The sequence below is a fragment of the Eptatretus burgeri genome, chromosome 14 (genome assembly GCF_056783735.1).
Source record: "Eptatretus burgeri isolate ZD-2024b chromosome 14, Ebu_testis_v1, whole genome shotgun sequence".
Taxonomy (NCBI): Eukaryota; Metazoa; Chordata; class Myxini; order Myxiniformes; family Myxinidae; genus Eptatretus; species Eptatretus burgeri.
The window spans coordinates 62,455,180-62,476,907 of record NC_140974.1 but is presented as its reverse complement, the minus strand read 5'-3'; the positions used below and the strand labels follow the sequence as shown (position 1 = coordinate 62,476,907).

Below are 21,728 nucleotides of genomic sequence, written 5' to 3'. Positions count from 1 at the left end.
GCTTTTGTTCACAGCTTGATGGAGTACTGCTCTCCTCTTTTGGCTGGCGCTCCTGCCTCACATATTTCCCTTCTTGACGCCATGACAAGCAAGACCCTCAAAATCATTAGGATCTTCCATGACGAAGCTGAGTGTCCAGGCCTGTTTTTTCACATTGCATGCAGGTTGGAGACATCTCTGTATTCTATCACCGCATTTTTGTTCTTGCACCTTCTTTCCCTCTCTTGGCTCTGTCTCTCCCAGGTTTCTGCAAGGAGTACGCAGTGTGTTCCCTTTTCTTATTAAACTCCCAAAATCCAGGCTCACCGTCGCTCACCTTCATTCATTTGTTCCTTTTGTCTCCCACCCGTGGAACCAACTTCCCCAGTCTGTTCAGTCCCAATCTTCCCTCCAGGGCTCGAAGACAGCCGTTCACTATCTTATGCCATCCCCCATCTATACTCGTGATGTCTTCTATACCCCAAATGACCCCATTCCCAATCACTCCCTTTTTTTCCAGGTTATTGTGATTTCCCCCCTCTCCCTCACCTCTTTTCCTTTGGTAGTTGTTGGTTGGTTTGTTCCTTTTATGTTTCAATCCCACCTCCCCCTTCCTCTTCTTGCTGTGTTTCATTCAGCTTGTGTGTAGCTTGTTCACCCGATGTGTCCTTGTCCCTCTCCCGTTGATCTCACGAAGCCACACGTCTTGATTGGAATTTCTATTATCTCACTCTCACTCACAACTTCTACCCTGATGTTGGTATTTCCCTTTCCACATTTTGTTCCCTTTCATTCTGCTCTTACTCTTCCACGAGCTTCAATCATGTATACAAAAAAGGAAAAATAAAGACAAACGATCAATGACGTCAAAGAGGAGACGATATCTCGTCAAGGTACAATATCTACAGTGAAGCATTGAGGAGGATCAGTTCAAGTTTTGGGCGGTATTTGGAAAAAAATTCCACAGTCATACGTTTATCAATTGGGTGGCCATATTAAAACTAGGTGTAACACCCAGTGTACCTCCGCTATCTGGTGATCTGGACAACACGTGATCCGTCGTATCCTAACCAAACACCGTTGTTTAAAATCTTGCATGGCATTCATTAATGGTATTTGCATCATTTATTGGTTTTTTTTTATTTTCACGTTAACTCCTCCGCACCTTGTTTTGTCACAGGTGGAAACCCGTGCGAACACGGCGGGCGATGCGTGAACACCATTGGAACTTTTCGTTGCGATTGCCTTCCCGGTTACACCGGCGCACGCTGTGAGATCGATATCAACGAGTGCCGCTCTACGCCGTGTCTCAACGACGCCACATGTCTTGATCAGATTGGCGAGTTCACCTGCATTTGCATGCCAGGTACGTGTTTTGGGATGAGGGTTTTTGTTTAACTCGAATGTGACATTGTGCTTTAGGGTCACAATCTGTTCTTGAGGTTGTGGTACAGTGATTACCAATGTGGTGTTTTAGTTGTGGGAGTGGTTTTGTTGTGTTTTATGCTTGTGATCAGAGATTTGTGGTATTTTCTGGTTATGATTGGGAGGAGGGGAGGGTGGTTGTATCTTTCTGGTCGTAATAGGGTGTTTGTAGTATTTTCTTGTTGTGATGGAGGGTTTGTAGTATTTCTTTGTTGTGGTTTGTTGTGCTTGTCATATATTTCGTTGTGATAGGGAGTTTATAGTAATTTGATTGACTGCTGGGATGACCCAGAAGTAGATACAATCTCCTGTAAGCTGTCTCGCCTGGGTTCGAATCCCGACCCAGCTGTAAACTGCCATCCTGGTGTTTCACAGGCAGGGTGATTCATCAATGCGTGTGCCGTCCCTCGGATGGACGTTAAACCGGACGACCCGTCTGCCAGCATTAGCTGGTGGATGTTAAAGATCTCACGGTGTCCTTCGCGAAGAGCAGGCGAGCCATCGCCGGCACCCTGAACAAATTACAAATTCCTGCTCTCACCGGCAGAAGGCACCGAGTCAGCAGGACAGCACTACTCCGCAACGTTGTGCTGCGTACGACTGAAGAAGAGGTATTTTGATAATTGTGAGAGGAGGTTGGTGGTTCTGTTTTGTTTGTTCGGTTTAAAATCGCACGGTCATAGCATCACCGTTGTGGTTCAATGACACCCAACATATTATGAATTGAAAACATGTTTCTTTATGCCAAGGAATCAAAAGATATTCAAAGGCCTTTACCATTTTTGTCTCACTCACTGAAACCTCTGATTAAGGACTTTGCATCATTAACCTGAGGGTCAAACTCCATGACGTTGCAGGTTTCGTGGGCTCCTTGTGTGAGATCAACGTTGACGAGTGTCAGAGTAACCCATGCCTGAATGGCGGCGAGTGTCATGACCGTCCAAATGGCTACCACTGTGACTGTCGCTCTGGTAAGTTGGGGTAGAAAGCATGTTGGGGAGAGGGGGCAGGAGAGGGGATGAGGGTGGGAATGTGGGGTGGTGGTGGGGGGGGGGTGAACCTTTACACTCCTGAATGTAAATGTGAGGTCCAAAATCAATTGGTTGGATGTGAGTTATGGTTAAACTATCGTTCATTTGTTCGAGATTAAAAAGATTTTACTTCTCCATCTTCCCAAGAAGCATTACTTGCACGTTTCTGGCGTCATCTTGCGATTTGCCCGAGTTCGCGTCAATTTGGCGTGGTTAACCTGCGGTACAAGCAGGATGGCCATCATCCCTGCCTTCCCATACAAAGAACCTTGCTATTGTTTTTTTGGAAGCATTGTTCCTCGGCCTTGCAAACATACAATGAAGGCTGCAGATAAGGCCAGATGGCAGGCTGCAAGCTTCCGTGAAATGCCAAAGCGACGGCGGTGATTTGCGGCCGGGCCTCAAGGCCTCAACGCAAACACTGAGGGCTTTGTTCCCCCATCGGCTGTGTTTTCGCTGAAAGATTCCGATGAACAAAAGCAGCCGGCCCAACATAATTATGCTTAGGGTAGGCCGGAATTTCAATGTCGCTCGTGGCTTGGATATCTCAGCCGTGCTCTCTCTCACTTTGAAAAAATATTCCACATTGAAAGCATTTAGCCTTTTGTGAGGGCTCGAGGAATTTTGTTTGTCGTTTCTGATTGGCCGAGAATGAATAGATTAGGGGTTTGTTTTGTTTTTGGTTTTTGTTAGGGTGACCGTGCAATAGTGAACCGTTATCATTTCGCAAACGTAACTGAAGATCCTCAAGATAATATTGTTTACGTTGGGAAATGAGCTTCTTGGAGCAGCCGAGTGTCTCTTGCGATACGTTGATGTTTATATTTCAGGGAAACACCCGCCGGAAGCAAAATTCCTCATTCGTATCAATTGAGGCCCAGTTTGGTTCTGCTTCGGTCTGCTGTTCTGTGAATAACTTTAGGAATTCCTGCTCCGTTTGCTTGACCACGGCGAGTGTTGAAACCTTCCCACTAGTTGTCCTGGCTCATACCGATGAGGATGACGTGTTTGTACGTGGACGTGTAATCGTAATACTTGTACCGTGACTGGGTTTTACGTCATTACGTGGTCCGTGCATGGTACTGTGGTACTACATCGAGTGCCGTGTTGCTTGGTAAAGTCTCGTGGCAGGTTTTAGGTGTTATGTTTGGTTTTTCTCTATGGCTTTAAATTCCTGTACTGCAGCGCTACTACTTAACGGCCTTTATCGGGTCGACCAGGTCCCGTTTTTGGCCCAAGTCTTTTACGAACCAGCCGGCCGCGTCTGGTGTTTGACGGAAGGTGATGGGAATTTGTAAATTGTTCCTTGTACCGGCGGTCGCTTGCCTACTGTTCACTAAGGACACCGTGCGATCTGTAATAATGTCTACCAACTGATGCCAGCGAACAGGTCACCCAGTTTAACGTTCATCCGAGGGATGGCGTGCGCATTGATTTATTGTCCTGCATGCGAAACGCTAGGGTCACAGTTTACAGCTTGGCCGGGATTCAAACCCAAGCTCGACAGCTCAGAGGCGAGCGCACATGCCGGACCTCGAGGCCACCTTGTGAGCCCCGGCTTTAAACGTGTCTACGTGCTCCTAAGATTGCAAAGTGGTGCAGCAGGTTCAATCGTTGGGACTTTGTTATTATGATTCCGCATTGCGTCGACATATCAGGTTACAAAGGGCGATGAGTCTGAGATACAGTTCTGTTCGCCCGATGCTAGTCTAAGGCTGACGTTGAGCCTCAATATTGGAATGTAAACCAACTCAATGAGCCAAGTTTTAACCATTGCTGACGCTTCCTGTTGTGCGGTATGATTGACGTCGCGTTTTCTGGATTCTTTGGTGTAGGTTTCACGGGCAGCATGTGCCAAATTGATATTGATGAGTGCGCGAGCACACCTTGTTACAATGGGGCCAAGTGTGTGGATCTGCCCAACATGTTTGAGTGCCAGTGTCCTGAAGGTGAGCGCTTCCTTGTTTGTTTGTTTTTTTATTGTCGATACGGATTTCCACCTGCTTTTCTGCCAAAAGGTTTCTCGTTACTTTGGAACTCTTCTTTCAGAATAATTTGTGACTTGCAATCATCTTGCCTGTGTGCTATCAGCCTCATATCCATGTTTAGCCTGAGATGGAGTTTACCACCACCTTTTGGACCAAAAACAACCTGTCCCATCCCTTGGGATATTTCATGCAAATTAGCCACCCAACAATGGCAAAATGCAGAATTCCTACCTCGTCTATGCCACAACTCCCTTCCACTGAATTCAGAGTGGGATTCAGCACTGGCCGTTCTCTGTGCACTCTCCATTACCAAGTGAATCCCCATTAGATTCATTTCCCTACACGTATTACTATCTCTAAATTTACCGGGCGCTCTCACCTGATCTGATGCCATTGTTCTCCCCACTTTCTGACGAGGGGATCTTGCCCCACATTACTCTCATGTCATCGCAATAAAATTGGTGCTTTTCTCCCTGCAGGCTTTTCAGGCCCACTGTGTGAGATCGACGTTAACGACTGTGAACCTGACCCGTGCCACCACGGTCGCTGCATCGACGGCGTCGGGATGTACTCGTGCGAGTGCCGTCCCGGCTATGCCGGTACACGCTGTGAGACGCAGATCAACGAGTGTGCATCGGCGCCGTGTCGGCACGGAGGGAAGTGTGTCGATCTCGTAAACGGATACCAATGTGTGTGCCGTCCAGGAACCGGAGGTATGGTGGCAGCACGAGTACGTTTCCCTTGCTTGTTCCATTTGACACTGCCATGCAGAGGGGTTAAATCAGCCTTCCTGGTTTTCTTGTTGTGAAATTGATGAAAATACAATGGGATGCTTTATATACCTTGATGTTTATGTATTCACTGTAGGTACAAACTGTGAGGTTAATTATAATGACTGCAACAGCAATCCTTGCACGTATGGGACCTGCCGCGATGGTATCAACAGCTACCAGTGCGTCTGTGAGCCGGGCTACACGGGTAGGTTCTCTATGAGCAACACTCGTAAACAATCCACACATTTCACCTGTACTAACACAGGGATATCTACGTTTACCACCGCCCATTGTCTTTGAAATTTTTTGTGGTTATTAAAGGGTCACTTTCACCTCCTTCGTGGAAGAATAGTTTAGACATTTCAAATGAAACTCTAAGTTTTAGATGAGGTATCAACCAAATGCCCATGAGTAAGTTTCAGATGAGGTATCAACCAAATGCCCATGAGTAAGTTTCAGATGAGGTATCAACCAAATGCCCATGAGTAAGTTTCAGATGAGGTATCAACCAAATGCCCATGAGTAAGTTTCAGATGAGGTGTCAACCAGATGCCCATGAATAGATTTTATGTGAGGTATCAGCCAGATGCCCATGAGTAGGTTTTAGATGAGGTATCAACCAGATGCCCATGAGTAGGTTTTCGATGACGTATGATCCAGATGCCCATGAGTAGGTTTTAGGTGAGGTATGATCCAGATGCCAATGAGTAGGTTTTAGGTGAGGGATCAACCAGATGCCCAGGAGTAGGTTTTAGATGAGGTATGATCCAGATGCCCATGAGTAGGTTTTAGATGACATATGATCCAGATGCCCATGAGTAGGTTTTAGGTGAGGTATGATCCAGATGCCAATGAGTAGGTTTTAGATGAGGTATCAACCAGATGCCCAGGAGTAGGTTTTAGATGAGTTATCTGCCAGATGCCCATGAGTAACTTTCAGATGAGGTATCAACCAGTTGCCCATGAGTAGGTTTTAGATGAGGTATGATCCAGATGCCCATTAGTAGGTTTTAGGTGAGGTATCAACCAGTTGCCCATGAGTAGGTTTTAGATGAGGTATGATCCAGATGCCCATTAGTAGGTTTTAGGTGAGGTATCAACCAGTTGCCCATGAGTAGGTTTTAGATGAGGTATGATCCAGATGCCCATAAGTAGGTTTTAGGTGAGGTATCAACAAGATGCCCATAAGTAGGTTTTAGGTGAGGTATCAACCAGAGGCCCATGAGTAGGTTTTAGATGAGGTACCAACCAGATGCCGATGAGTAAGTTTCAGACGAGGTATCAACCAGATGCCCATGAGTTTATGCTTCATGTGGTTACTATGTACTTTTGTATATTGATGATGGTTCTCTCCTCTGAGACAGCAGGATAGCTCAGTTGAGAGCACCTTCACCATTGAAGTGTCGACTCACGATATGCTCCCTGAGTGATCTGGTATAACTAAAAACTTCTGTTCTGTTGCTCTGCTATCAAGGAAATACTTCATCTCCTTTGGATGAGCATGTAAATTTGGTTGGCTCTTCTTGTACGTGAAGGTTGTCAATGTTTAATATGTCAAAGTATATTTTGAAAAGATAAGCCTGGTGTTGGCTTAGTGGTTAGGGTGGCGGCTTGGGATCCAAGGGTCCTGAGTTCAATCCCGTTGGCTGCTGAATTAACATCAGGGGGTTGACTCAGCCTGTCATCCTTCCGAGGTCGGCGAAATGAGTGCCAGTGTACTGGTCCCGGTGTATGCCCCGGTTAGAATAGGTGTACCATATCCCTGTGTGTCGTAGGAGGCGACCAGGGTTGGCGTCAGGAAGGGCATCCGGCCATAAAAACATTGCTTCAAGAAAAAGCCAAACCCCTGCACAGCAGGGAAAAATGGCTGTAAAAACGGTCATTTTTATATTTTGAAAAGAGTAGGCCATTGTGAACTGGTAGCTGTCCAAATTCCCTGTTTCGAGATAGCTCTGCAACTCTGGTGGCACGGAGGGAAGCGTTAACGTTTGGATATGGCACAAGAGAAGCGGACCAAATGGCACTTACCCCGTTTTAAATTCCTCCGTGCTACTTTGAGAGCACTTCAGTCCCGTGTTGGACGCCACCTTTTGTCTCATGTCCCTTCCCCAAACTTCCACGATTTGTTCCTCACGCAAGGCCCAATGTGCAACCTGAACATCGACGAGTGCGCTTCGGCACCGTGCCACAATGGAGGGACCTGCATGGATGAGGTCGACGGCTTCTCGTGCCTGTGTCCGGATGGTTTCCAAGGAGACGTCTGCTTGGCTGAGCGAGACGAGTGTGCCAGTAATCCCTGTTTACATGGATTCTGTGAAGACAACATCAATGGGTAGGCATGATCTGCGAGTACAAATCATAATGATAATTATCATTATCAGCATCCTTTGGACTGACACGAGAGCTCAGAGGTAAAACTAGTCCCTTTTGAAATCTGGGTTTGATTCCTGCTTTGACTATAAACTTTCGTCCTGGTGTTTCTCAGGCAGATGGGCATGCCACCTGTCAGGTTGGTAATCCTGTCTGCGAGCAAGCTGGTAACTCAGCCTTTTCATGTATACCCTTAAATAATATATATATTTATTTATTTATTTTGCCATGCCATTCTGTCGGCCCTCGACAGCTACCGGTGCATTTGCGAACTGGGTTGGGAAGGTCGTGACTGCGATGTCGATCGAGACGACTGCGCATACAGTCCTTGTCGCCACGGTGGCAGCTGCTACGACCAGCTCAACGACTACACCTGTGTGTGCAGGAACGGTTTCACAGGTAGGCTGATCGAATGAAAGATCGGGAATGCTGGACGTGGCCTACTGTGGGATGTGAAACGGTTTCACCGTTTGTTCAACGGATTATCCTGTCTCTCCACAGGCAGTAGCTGTGAGATCAACATCAATGAGTGTCAATCCAACCCGTGCCTCAACGAAGGCCAGTGCGTCGACATGCTTGCCGGCTATGTCTGCCTGTGTCGGCCTCCATACACAGGTGTGCAAATACTTTGGCCGAACAATTTTAGCAGGGATTAAAAAAGAAGTTCCCAAGAAGGGGACATCTACATATGACGTATACAACATGTAGGAAAATTTGACTCCCTCCTCCTCCCTTTCCTGTATCTTCTCCACTTAGCCTTTTCCTCCCCTCTCTTGCTCGCCTCTTTTACCTCCTTTAAAAGTTCCTTTCCTTCCCTTTTCTCTTAAACCACTTCACTCAGCAAATGCTTTGAATGAATGAATTGCGAATGGTTTTTATCAGAACATTATTACAAAATCCTACACATGTCAACTCACGACAGTACGTACATCATCAGTACGCTGTGTTGTATTGACCTGTAAAGCCAAAGCAACTGTTTCTCATGAAGTTTGCTTTGCCAATAACTTTCTAAATGGCCATTTTGTGTTGTTTCTAGGGCAGCATTGTGAAATCAAGCTGGCGCCATGTGCGGTTGCTCCTTGCCGTAATGGGGCACTTTGTCGTGAGACTCCAGATTTCATGGATTTCATGTGCATGTGCTCTGAGGGCTGGCAAGGTAACTCGGACCCGGTCTTATCCTCGCAACGAACGAGGTCCATTTGCACGTTGCGGTGACTTCTCTTCGAGAGCACGTTTTGTCCCATAGACACGTCATCATCGTCTATTCTTTATCTCTGTCGTCTTTCCGTTGTTCAGGAACAAATCCTCATTTTATTTATCAACTGCTTAGTGATTGAAGCTTTTATTTTTGCATCTCCGGCAAACGTCGGCCTTTTTCTCCGGAGCGTCATTATGTTGGTCTGCCAAGATCTTACTCTTTACCTCCGCAACCGAAGATGAAGGAGGTTGTGCTTTCACCCCTTCCTGTTTGTTGGGTCGCCGAAATAGGTGACCCTTATTGTCAGTAATTCTGTCTGTTTGTTTGGATGTTTGTTCGTTTGTCATCGGCATAATTGGTAGTAACCGTGGGCGGATTTTGACCAAACTCGGGTGGTAGGTACATCTTATGACCTAGTGCTATCGAAATTGTGATGGTTGCTAGGGACGCTTTGGTTCCCTAGCAACAACCGAAAAACCTTCAAAATCGGTACCGTTCATGCAACATCAATTCCGAAAGCCATTATCCCACGTAGGGTTATGAAATTTGTCACGAATGATCTACAGGTGAGGCTCTATCAAATATATTCCGGTTTTTGTGATATATGGAATACTTTACCCGCAGCGCCCCCTACAATTAGGGTAGGCGTGAAAATTGAAGGCCCCCTAGCGACCAGGTGAGTGCATCGATACGAATGAAACTTTGCAGGTTCATGGTACTCAATGAGTACTACAACTTTGCCTCAGGACATATTGACCGATTTCGCTTAGGTCAGGGGTCAAAGGTCAATTAGTGCAAAAATCGATAATATGCGAGAGTTGGAGGTGCCTTCACGCCAAATGCTACTCCTCCTAGGGTTATGGTCGGATGGTCATGAAAATTCACACTGATCGTCTGGAATACATTGTGCACAAACGATCGAGCCGGATTTTCGATTTAGATCTTTGTTCACCCACAGCACCCCCTCTAACTTTGGGGATTTCTGATTTCAAACCGCATTTTCGGTGCTTTTCATTCAAATGGATACCGAGTAGTTATCAGTAGATGGAACTGGATGAGATTTGATATGCATAATCTTAAGGTGATTCTCTATCCGCTATATGACATCCATTTTGTTCTATATCTTATAGTTTCCATGCTCGGCGAACCATCGCCGCCTACCGGCTTGTCTGTCTGTTTGTTTGCCTGTGTACAGGATATCTCAAAAGATTGGGTACGGATTCGGATGAAATTTTGTGGGCACGTCGGATGTGCAACCATGATGAATTGATTCGATTTTGGGGAAGATCCGAATCCGGATCTGGATACGAGAATTATTTAATTTTCAAAGTGATTCTTCACCATTGAGCTGTAGGGTCAAAAACGATACAGTACTGTATAGCATGGTATTTCAAAAATGTACTGGGCACGATACGTTCTCATGGATCAAGTATTACGCGGTTCCGACATGTGCTCTACCGAGTGCCCTTCTAGTTATTCCCTGTCTTTCTTCTTCCTTTTGTGCATAAAACACATGGAAGATAATTATGTGAAGCTTCTCATGCGATGTTATGAGGTTCCCACCAGATTATCACACCCTTGAAGAACTAATAGGAGAGTTGGGTCGAGGCCCTTGAAAAAGTGGTCACATGATCAAAGGTCATCATTGTAAGCAAGTACGGGCTTTACTGTTACAATCCCTCCAAGTCTCATGTCATGTACATCATTAAGCTCAGTACATGACCGGAATATGTCTTAAAATTTCTGCCAATTACAAAGAACTTCCAGATTGGCCGTTCATTGTCCTGATGCTCATACTGTAATCAAATCAATAAGTAAGGAGCATTGATGAAAACTTTCAAAAGTATTTACCATAGGTATGAGAGATGAAAGTTTCACATTCACATGGTGTATAGTTGGTGAAGCGCTGCTGAGTGCTCATGCATGGTGCTTGGCAGCGCTAATCACACGTGCCACTCAATAATTAATTGTTTTCTGTCAAATACCTCTTTCAGGCCGGCTCTGTGACATCGATGTGAACGAATGTGGTCCAGATCCGTGCCAAAACGGCGGCACCTGTGTGAACACGCACGGCGACTACATCTGCGTATGCTTGTTGGGCTACGACGGCCGTCACTGCGAAGTGAATGTTGACGATTGTGCATCAGGTGAGTGGTGCCGGATGTGTCCAGCGTGACAATGTCCACAATATTTGACCTCGGTTCAACAATGTGTATGAACCGGATATCTCGTGTTGCTTTGAGAGAATATTGTAGTTGTTTGCGAGTTAAAAAAAAATTATTATTTTATTTTTGCAATTGATTCCACGATTTTGATGCTTATCTTATTTTTCACTTGATGGGACAGCGCCCTGCCAAAATGGCGGCACGTGCCGCGACGGTGTAAACACTGTGAGGTGCAAGTGCCGTCCCGGGTTCGCGGGACCGCTGTGCCAAACCGAGGTGGACGAGTGTGCCAGCTCACCATGCCATCATGGTGCCAACTGTACAGACTACGTGGCCAGCTATACATGCAGCTGTCCACCCGGATTTAATGGGATTCACTGCGAGAATAACATCCCTGACTGCACAGAGAGGTCTGGAATAGCATGGGATAGATAAGAGGATAAGGCCTGGAATTAGGGTTGAGGTTAACGAAATGGTGGATGAAGTTGATCGTGGGGTTAAAGTTACACTGAAGGCTTAGGTTAGGCCTTGGTTACTGAGGTTACTGATCTTAAATCGCTGCTTATAGTTTGTTCGGAAGACTTTGAGCTTCGGATAGATATGCTGTGTATATCGCATCTGCATTTTATTGCCCATCTTGTGCCAATGATATAGTGCTGAGATCATCTGTGTTTACACTTATCAGAACGAGAAATAATGTTACATGAGAATTTGGTTTGAACTCATTGTTTTTATCCAGTTATATAAGGCTAAATATGGATTTGTTTAGGCCGAAGTGACATTTGCTCTACGGCGAGGATACGGCGGCCGTACGCCCTCTGAATTGACAGAAACGCGCGGCGGCCGCAGAGTTTCTGAGGTGGCCTCAGGGTGGCCCTACGCCGTATGGCTATCTTTTACAGGCCGTAGGGTCGCCGTGGAATTGTAGCGCGGAGTTATAACTTTTTTTTCATTTCTACGTTCGCCGTAGCAATTCGACAAGCCGAAACAAAAGAACTGGTAAAAAAAAAAAACCCACTCGTTAACATCCGTCTGGCCGCACGTTCGCCTTAGGGCCCCCCTGCAGTCCCCCTGTGGTCACCTTGCGGGCACCTTGCGGGCACCTTGCGTCTGCCTTGAAAATTCTATGGCCGCCGCAGGAACGCCCTAAGGTCACCGTGCGACATCAAATCAAAGACAGTACGGCACCCCCACGTTTTCGGTCTCCACTATTTCTAAATACGCCATGCGGCTCCCCGAAAAATAAAAACATATGTGACTGCTACATTGTGTGACCGTGGAAATACTGCGGCCCCCGTATAATTGCTAGTGGCCATAGATTTTGGAGACCCCACGGCCGCCGTGGCAAATGTGACTTAGGCCTTAAGGTGACAGGATAGATCAGGACGTGAATTGCTTGGCCTGGTTGGTGATCCCATCTGAGCGTTCAGCTCACGATCCTGGGATCGCAAGTTCAAATCCCACATACTGTGTTGTTTGTCGACTAATGTCACTGCAATTCAGGAAATATGTGTCCAATCACCCCTTTCGTCCCCCCCCCACCCCCTCCAAGATGATTCTTAGATCACTGGAGGAAAAAATTATTTATTCTCTTTTGAGTTGTAGTCTGATATGGGTTTGAACCGAGTGCAATAGGACTCGACTATTATAATGATACTAGCATAGCCTACCCGTCCCTGAGCTGACGGACCAATTAGTCGTCCTCTGTGCCAAAAAAGTTTGGGCGAGAAGGAGAAGGAAAGGAAGACAAATTTACCTGTGCATAGATTGCTTTAACACCTCCCCATCCTCACGTCCCACCCCCCAGATCTTTGCCCCCCCCCATTCACCTGATGTCCCTTCCTACTAGAAATGTCTTACACACAATGTCAGGCTTTGACAGGCACCTCTATTTGGGGGGGGGGGTTATTTTGGGGTGGGGGGGAGGGGGGAGAAGTAAAGGAGGACAAATTTACCCCTCTAAAGAGTGCTTTAACCTCAGCATTAACCAGGTAAAAAAGGAAGTTGTAATACCCTCAGCCACCACCACCAGCTGGCACGATATAGTACACATTTGCATAGAGAATTTAACCCCCCCCCTCAACCCTCCACACCCCTGCGTGAGGTCACGGCCACATAGCCAATGTTAACCCCCCCCCCCACACGAAGTTGTATTAGTGCCACAACTTTGGAGTTGGTAACTTAAAAGATGTGGCCGTACATAAGTTACAAAGCCAGAGAGAGAGACAGACAGACAGACAGAGACAATGGCATATACAGTGGGGAGAACAAGTATTTGATACACAACTGATTTTGCAGGTTTTCCCACTTACAAAGCACGTAGAGGTCTGTAATTTTTATCATAGGTACACTTCAACTGTGAAAGACGGAATCTAAAACAAAAATCCTGAAAATCACATTGTACGATTTTAAAATAATTAATTTGCATTTTATTGCATGAAATAAGTATTTGATTCATCAGAAAAACAGAATTTAATATTTGGTACAGAAACCTTTGTTTGCAATTACAGAGATCAGACGTTTCCAGTAGTTCTTAACCAGGTTTGCACAGAATGCAGCAGGGATTTTGGCCCACTCCTCCATACAGATCTTCTCCAGATCCTTCAGGTTTCGGGGCTGTCGCTGGGCAACACAGACTTTCAGCTCCCTCTAAAGATTTTCTAATGGGTTCAGGTCTGGAGACTGGCGAGGCCACTCCAGGACCTTGAGATGCTTCTGACGGAGCCACTCCTTAGTTGCCCTGGCTGTGTGTTTCGGGTCGTTGTCATGCTGGAAGACCCAGCCACGCCCCATCTTCAATGCTCTTGTTGAGGGAAGGAGGTTGTTGGCCAAGATCTCGCGATACATGGCCCCATCCATCCTCCCCTCAATACGGTGCAGTCGTCCTGTCCCCTTTGCAGAAAAGCATCCCCAAAGAATGATGTTTCCACCTCCATGCTTCACGGTTGGGATGGTGTTATTGGGGTTGTACTCATCCTTCTTCTTCCTCCAAACACGGCGAGTGGAGTTTAAACCAAAAAGCTCTATTTTGGTCTCATCAGACCACATGACCTTCTCCCATTCCTCCTCTGGATCATCCAGATGGTCATTGGCAGACTTCAGATGGGCCTGGACATGCGCTGGCTTGAGCAGAGGGACCTTGCCTGCCCTGCAGGATTTTAATCCATGACGGCGTAGTGTGTTACTTATGATTTTCTTTGATACTGTGGTCCCAGCTCTCTTCAGGTCATTGAACAGGTCCTGCCGTGTAGTTCTGGGCTGATCCCTCACCTTTCTCATGATCATTGAGGCTCCACGAGGTGAGATCGTGCACGGAGCCCCAGACCGAGGGAGATTGACTGTTATCTTGAACTTCTTCCATTTTCTAATAATTGCACCAACTGTTGTTGCCTTCTCATCAAGCTGCTTGCCTATTGTCCTGTAGCCCATCCCAGCCTTGTGCAAGTCTACAATTTTGTCCCTGATGTCCTTAGACAGCTCTCTGGTCTTTCCCATTGTGGAGAGGTTGGAGTCTGATTGATTGAGTGTGGACAGCTGTCTTTAATGCAGATAACGAGTTCAAACAGGTACAGTTAATACAGGTAATGAGTGGAGAATGGGAGGGCTTCTTAAAGACAAAACTAACAGGTCTGTGAGAGCCGGAATTCTTACTGGTTGGGAGTTGATCAAATACTTATTTCATGCAATAAAATGCATATTAATTATTTAAAAATCATACAATGTGATTTTCAGGATTTTTGATTTAGATTCCGTCTTTCACAGTTGAAGTGTACGTATGATAAAAATTACAGACCTCTACGTGCTTTGTAAGTGGGAAAAGCTGCAAAATCGGCAGTGTATCAAATACTTGTTCTCCCCACTGTATATATATATATATATATATATATATATATATATATATATATATATATATATATATATATATATATATATATATATATATATATATATATATATATATATATATATATATATATATATATATATATATATATATACATACATACAGAGTGAGGCATTTATATGTGACGGTTTATTATCCTTATAACTTTTTTCTTTCTAAACCAAATAAAATATAATTTGAACACAACATAGGCACATACTTCAAGGTTTTAAAATCAATTTTGATGATTTATGTCTTAAAAATTACATCAGACAAATGGGCTCCTTTCGAATTCGTGCATTCACGACAGCGGATCATCATATCGTTCATTACCGCAAGCAATGTCTCTTAATAAATCGAGCGGATGGTTACAGTGATGTTTACTTTCAATTCATCGATCGATGTTGGATGTTCCTGATAAACTTTGCCCTTCAGAAATCCCCATATGAAGAAATCTGGTGGAGTTAAATCTGCCAAATCAAAGTGTGCCTCATCTATCATGATGACCTGGTTTGTGAAATTGGCATGCTCATTGCATTTAAAAAAAATAAAAATATTAAACAAGAAATGCTCATTGCATTTAAAGTGCTCCATCATTAAATACTATCAAGTATTATCTGTAAAACAAAGAAACCAATATTTAGTTATGCCAAGACTGCTTCCGGCTTGAACGATTGCAAATGTGTCAGATATAAATGCCCCAACCTGTAAATATAAATATATATATATATATATATATATATATATATATATATATGTATATATGTATATATATATATATATATATATATATATATATATATATATATATATATATATGTATATATGTATATATATATATATATATATATATATATATATATATATATATATATATATATAGTACATAACGATATACAACATCACATCCAAGCAGCTTAGACAACCGGCTTAACATTTCAAAAATAAATTTGTCACATTATTGGAATTGTGTGACTTGGATTTAAAGTGGACATTAAAGCTGCAGCTTCACCACAAAATACATAAGCATGCTTTAATCTGTCATTAACTAAACCCGGTCCTTCCCTACCCCAGCTCTTGTTTCAACGGCGGCATGTGTGTGGATGGGATAAATAGCTACAGGTGCGTGTGTCGCCCGGGCTACAGCGGCTCCAACTGTCAGCACGAGGTGGATGAATGCCACGCGAGCCCGTGCCGTAACGGGGGCACGTGCCGTGATGGCCTGGGCTCATTCCACTGTGTCTGCCTGCATGGTTACACGGGCAGCACCTGTCAGGTACACATTTTCTGCTGGTTCACTTGTTCATGCTCACTTCAGAATTGCTAGTGTGGAGGCATGTTTACTGCAAACCAAAAATCCTCCAGTACAGAAGTGCTGTGAGCATGAAGAAATGTCGACTAGGAAGTGAAAAGTAGGATGAAGTATGATGGTGGAAATGAAATGGAATGAACCTCAAATTACAAAATATTGACAATTGGCAGATCTGATTATTACTGGATTTTTCACTTTATCTCCTCATATGAAAACAATGCACCAGCAAGTATTAAATACAACTTCAGGGGATTTCTCATTCGGTTTGGTCAAGGCAGCCATATCTTGCCTTTTGAGGGTCTCTGGTTTGCGGTGAAATGTCACTTTCCTTTGATAACTCAGGAATTCATAGAACACAAGACCTCGTGCAGTGTACTTCAATTTGATAAAATAATTATTTCAAAGATCTTAAAAATAAAAATAAATCCAGAAGTTCAGTGCTCCTGAAGCAGTTTTATACACCACCCTTCTACGCTGTAATAAGACGAGGTTGAGTCACATTTTAGGAGATGGAGGCTTTGTTGATCACCATAGAATGCAGCATCAATCGGAATCATGCAGAATCATATTGGCGGCCTCTTCTTAACCCCGGATGCTGCACCCTCTCACTTGTTACACCCACTCATGATATATATATATATATATATATATATATATATATATATATATATATATATATATATATATATATATATATATATATATATATATATATATATATATATATATATATATACACATACTCCATCCATTGGAACCATACTCTGTGCAGAGCATTGGTGCTGCCAAAGCAGTTTCCTTGGCTATTGGGCACAATCCTGGACAGGTCACCACTCCGACACAGGTTACCAGCAAGCTGGCACTCATTTTGCCGACCTCGGAAGGATGACGGGCAGAGTCAACCCCACCTGGTATTAATTCAACAGCCACGGGAGATTTGAATTCAGGATCCTCGGATCCCAAGCCCACCACCCGAACCATTAAGCCAACACTACATTCTCTGTCTCTCGCTGTCTCTCTCTGTCTCTCTCTGTCTCTCTCTGTCTCTCTCTGTCTCTCTCTGTCTCTCTCTTTCTCTCTCTTTCTCTTGTCTCTGTCTCTCTTTCTCTTGTCTCTGTCTCTCTTTCTCTTGTCTCTGTCTCTCTTTCTCTTGTCTCTGTCTCTCTTTCTCTTGTCTCTGTCTCTCTTTCTCTTGTCTCTGTCTCTCCACACAGATATACAGGGGGCTGCAAAAGTAGGTATACAGTCATGAAGTATACCTATATACCTACTTTTGCAGCCCCCTGTATGTATGTATGTATATATATCATGGTTTTTTTGAATTACAGGGTGATTTATTTAATTATTTTTTGAGAAACGTAAATAATAATCCCCATACAGTAAAAACTATAGCTGTTAGGAACCTAAGAGTTTGCATAAATGCAGCCTAATGTTGCAGAATAGCACAACATGGTCGTGAGAGTTCTCAGGTATCACGTGACCCCACAGTGACGTTTAATGTTCTTCACTCAGTCACGCCATGGCACTCACTGTAGAAGAACGCGTGTTTTGATCGAACATTACATCAAGAATGCATCCTTTCGGGAATTTCAAATTGCATTTAAAATTCACATTGGTGGTCGTACGAAGCCTTCAAAATCGGTAATTATGGAAACCGGTGAAGCAGTTCAGGGAAACACGCTGTGTAATCGTTTAAAAAAACACATGCACCAGCCAAGTGTTGTTACACCAGAGAAAATGGATGAAGTGCGGGAAAGAATGGAAGCAAGCCCGAAGAAATCTCTGAGACGTTTATCACAACAAACCAAGTGTTCATATTCCAGTGCAAGGGAAGCAGCAATAATCAGACACAATCAGCAATATTCTGCAAGAAATGATGTGCAAATTAATTAATTCTGGGTCTTACCGCCATTTTACCCACTGCCTTTTACAACACCCTATCTAACACTTTACATTCATTTTTCGTGCTTGCTGTTTGTGTCCTGTGTACCATCCTTGAAAACAGAAAGTTTCCTGTTTAGAATGATTAAAAAAATTTTTTTTACTGCTAGGCAGGCACACTCATTCCTCTCCTGCACATGCGTGATCAGGATGAATTCCCAGCCAAATACTGCTAAACTACAGGTTCATGTTCCAATTCGTGTTCAAAATATAACGTTAAATTTAAACAAGTTCTTCCTCAATCATAAACTGATGATCATAAACTGTGAAGACAGATGGACGGATGGACGTCGTAAACCGATTGCTTAACCCCGCTTTTCACTTCGCTCGTGCGGGGTAACTAACGAAGGACTCCCGATGTCAAGACATCACTAATTCATTCCTGGGAAATTCACCGAATGAGATCCTGTTTCCATTTTCCAGTGGTGGCATATTTTCTTCTCTTCTCTTCTCAACGTCATTCATTATCATCACTCATTCGGAGCTCATTTAACGGTCTTGGTGCCGTGAGTCTGGTCGGTCGGCGAATTGAATCGTGGCCGAGTCATCCCAAAGACTTTAAAAATGGTACGTGTCGCATCCTTGCCTGATAACCATTGAGCCAGACCCCAAAATTTCTGTCATCAGTCAGAGGGAGCAAGTCTAATTTTGATTTTTAGCAAGGCCATGGTCCCTAGAGATGTAAAATGTGTGACACCAGTGTGTAGGTAGCTCTTTGCCTTCTCTGTTTTATCACACAATATACAACCCTACCCTTAAGGTCACCGGTTTGCTAGATTTTTTCACCCAAAATGTATCGGGTCATTGTCAGTTTATGGTGTACAAAGAATGTATACAAGTGTTCTCACCAAAGCTTTGTGCTTTGTCGGCAAGGATATTAAATTCCTCATATAATGGTGTTACATTATGCACCAGCGATAAATATAATGGCTGTGATGGAAATAAGTGCCAAACATGCTCAAAATGAAGTTTTTTTTTTTTTTCAATCATACCGTTTTAAATTTAATTATTCAAATAACATCATGAACCCAGATCGCACCATTCATCAACAATTTGTCCCAGGAGCCCTTTCCCAACATTTTGATACCATTTGCAATCTTATCTGATGTATGTTGACAGGTGCGTACCCCATTTTATACGCTGACCCTCAAATTACGATTCTCGCCAATTTTGTGGCTGAAGTTGGAATGCGACGCTCTTGGCAACATTGATTCAAAACTAATGCAAGTTCGGTGACCCAATGACTCGATGGATGAGTGAGTTACCAGATGTTGCACAAAGGTGGTAATTCCAACCATGATATTATGCTACGTTGGTGCTGTGACTCACATATTTCCAGACAAAGACTTAATCAACTGATTCAACCCCACCTGGTGTTAATTCAATGATAAAAAGCAGTAGCTTGAACTCAAGACCATAACATCTTAAGCTGGCCACGTTAACCATTAAGCCAACAACAGGCCTATCATTATTTTATTAATTTGTGCCAGGGAATCATATTGCAAGAGGTAAATAATATACAAACTCCTTTTGGATGATATATATATATATATATATATATATATATATATATATATATATATATATATATATATATATATATATATATGTAGGTTGATAATACAGTGAAGGCAAAGAGTTAATCACTGCTATCCCACATTTTCCATATCTAGGGACACGAGCCTTACTAAAAATCACAATTATCCTTGCTACCTCTGACTGATGCCGACTAACCCCATTGGCTGATCGTCTATGATGCTCAGCATTTTTAAAAAAGAGAAGAGAGAAAGGATAGAGCATGGCTAAACAACCACAGTGCCGGCTAAACAATAATAGTGACGGCTTTGACAGGTCTCGTTGCCTCCTCCTCTATATAAGTTCCTTGGAAGGGAACTCGTATTATTCCTTGTCGTTCAGTCCTAAAATAATTTCTTTCTTCCTCTGAAGAGGTAGAAAACAACATCTGTCCAACCTCAAGAATGAACTTTCAAACTTGTCTCCCTCCTCTAAAATCTGGTGGTGTCTTGTCAAGAATGTGGTTCCCCTCCATCCCTCCCCTCACTTCATATGGCACCACAGCAGACTCTGCTTGTGAGAAGGCCGAATGCCTCAATTTTGAGTTTGCTTCCACATCTTGCATACCCAACACCTCCACTTCTTGTACCTCCCGTATCTCTTGAAGAAGTTCAATCCTTCAAACTTTTGAGCATCACCATCAGCCATGATCTTTCTTGGGCAAATCATGCAACCAAGTTGGCCTCAAAAGCAAGCCATCGACTGGGCGTCCCACATCGTGCAAATCTGATCTTTTATGAAATTACAAAGCCGCAGATTGATGTATCACTGCTGCCCCCTTTGGGCTGGCACCCTTGGCTCACATCTTGTACTTATTGATGGCATGGAAACCAAGGCCCTCAAATTTATTGGAATCTCCTGTGATGGTGATGCTGAGTCTCTGTGCCTGTTGCTCTCGCATCACAGGCAGGTCGGTGGCCTCCCTGTCTTCTACCACCTCCTTTCGGGTCCTGCACCCTCTGTCCTTTCCTTGCTCTGTACCCCCACACCAGCTCACTGCAAGCTGCACACGGTATGCTCGTAATCCACCTCTTGTGAAACTCCCAAAATTCAGACTCACTACTCACCTCCACTCACTTGTTCCTTCTTTCCTCTCACGGTTGGACTGTGGAACCAACTTCCTCAATCTGTTCAATCCCATTGTTCCCACCGGGGCTTAAAGACAGATATTCACTGCCTCGGTAGATGCATTATCTTTTCTACCCTCATGAACCCTCCCCAAACCCACCCCTTCCTTTCCAGGTCATTGTGTTTTCCTCCCTCTCTCTCTCTCCCCTCTTTTTCTTTTTTCTATTTCTGTTTCATCCCCAGTTTTTCCCTTCCTATTCTTGCTGTGATTGAGCTTGTATCCAGCTTGTTCATCCCCCCCCCCCCATGCCCATTCTTCGTCCTGTTGTTGCTTCCCTCCTTTCCAATATGAACACGTTCTGCTTCGTTCTGCGTTCTAGCTCTTCCATGAGCCTCGACTTTGTATGTAAAGAAAAAAAAAAGAATGCATATTTACTGCTTAACGGTGCATTTACTTCCTATAGGGACATGAGGAGAAATCTAGTCATTATGTTATTAACGTTTCAGCAAAGTTTATTTTTCATGTTGTCAGGTATAAATAATGTGTGGAGTCCTCTCACATACAGCTGATCGACTCTCTTTGATTGACACGGAACAGAGTCTCCTCGACTGGTGTGCCACTTCACCCTGTAAGAACGACGGAACCTGCTCACAGTCGGGCACTGCTTTTCGCTGCGAGTGTGCCAGTGGTTGGACCGGCATTTACTGCGATGTCCCCAATGTCTCGTGTGACGTCGCCGCACACAGATTTGGTGAGAAAAACGAACTTCGTTGTGTTTAACCTGATTATAATCCTTTTATTATTATTATTATTATTATTATAATTATTATTATTAGCACTGTCATCATAGTATTGTTTATATTTTAATTTTAGCTGGGCTGCCACCGAATGTGCGGTTATTCAGTTGTAGGCTTTGACATTTGTCCTCCATCGATCGGCACGTCTTTTCATACACCTTCTCCACCGATTGTCAGACAAGTGTTAATACTCACAAACTTCTGTGCTGAAGTACCATTCAT

At 43.9% G+C, this 21,728-nt stretch overlaps 1 protein-coding gene across 1 annotated transcript in view; it reads left to right on the top strand.

Moving 5' to 3' along the window:
* Positions 1-21,728, top strand: part of NOTCH1 (notch receptor 1) — a 99,154-nt gene that overhangs the window by 36,284 nt on the left and 41,142 nt on the right. The window contains exons 9-21 of the mRNA XM_085855155.1: positions 1,160-1,345; positions 2,262-2,375; positions 4,271-4,384; positions 4,903-5,136; positions 5,291-5,401; positions 7,336-7,528; positions 7,820-7,965; positions 8,068-8,181; positions 8,603-8,722; positions 10,759-10,911; positions 11,111-11,339; positions 15,887-16,088; positions 21,307-21,460. Of these exons, the coding sequence (XP_085711281.1) occupies positions 1,160-1,345; positions 2,262-2,375; positions 4,271-4,384; positions 4,903-5,136; positions 5,291-5,401; positions 7,336-7,528; positions 7,820-7,965; positions 8,068-8,181; positions 8,603-8,722; positions 10,759-10,911; positions 11,111-11,339; positions 15,887-16,088; positions 21,307-21,460 (2,070 nt within the window). The remainder of the gene's footprint in view (positions 1-1,159; positions 1,346-2,261; positions 2,376-4,270; positions 4,385-4,902; positions 5,137-5,290; positions 5,402-7,335; positions 7,529-7,819; positions 7,966-8,067; positions 8,182-8,602; positions 8,723-10,758; positions 10,912-11,110; positions 11,340-15,886; positions 16,089-21,306; positions 21,461-21,728) is intronic.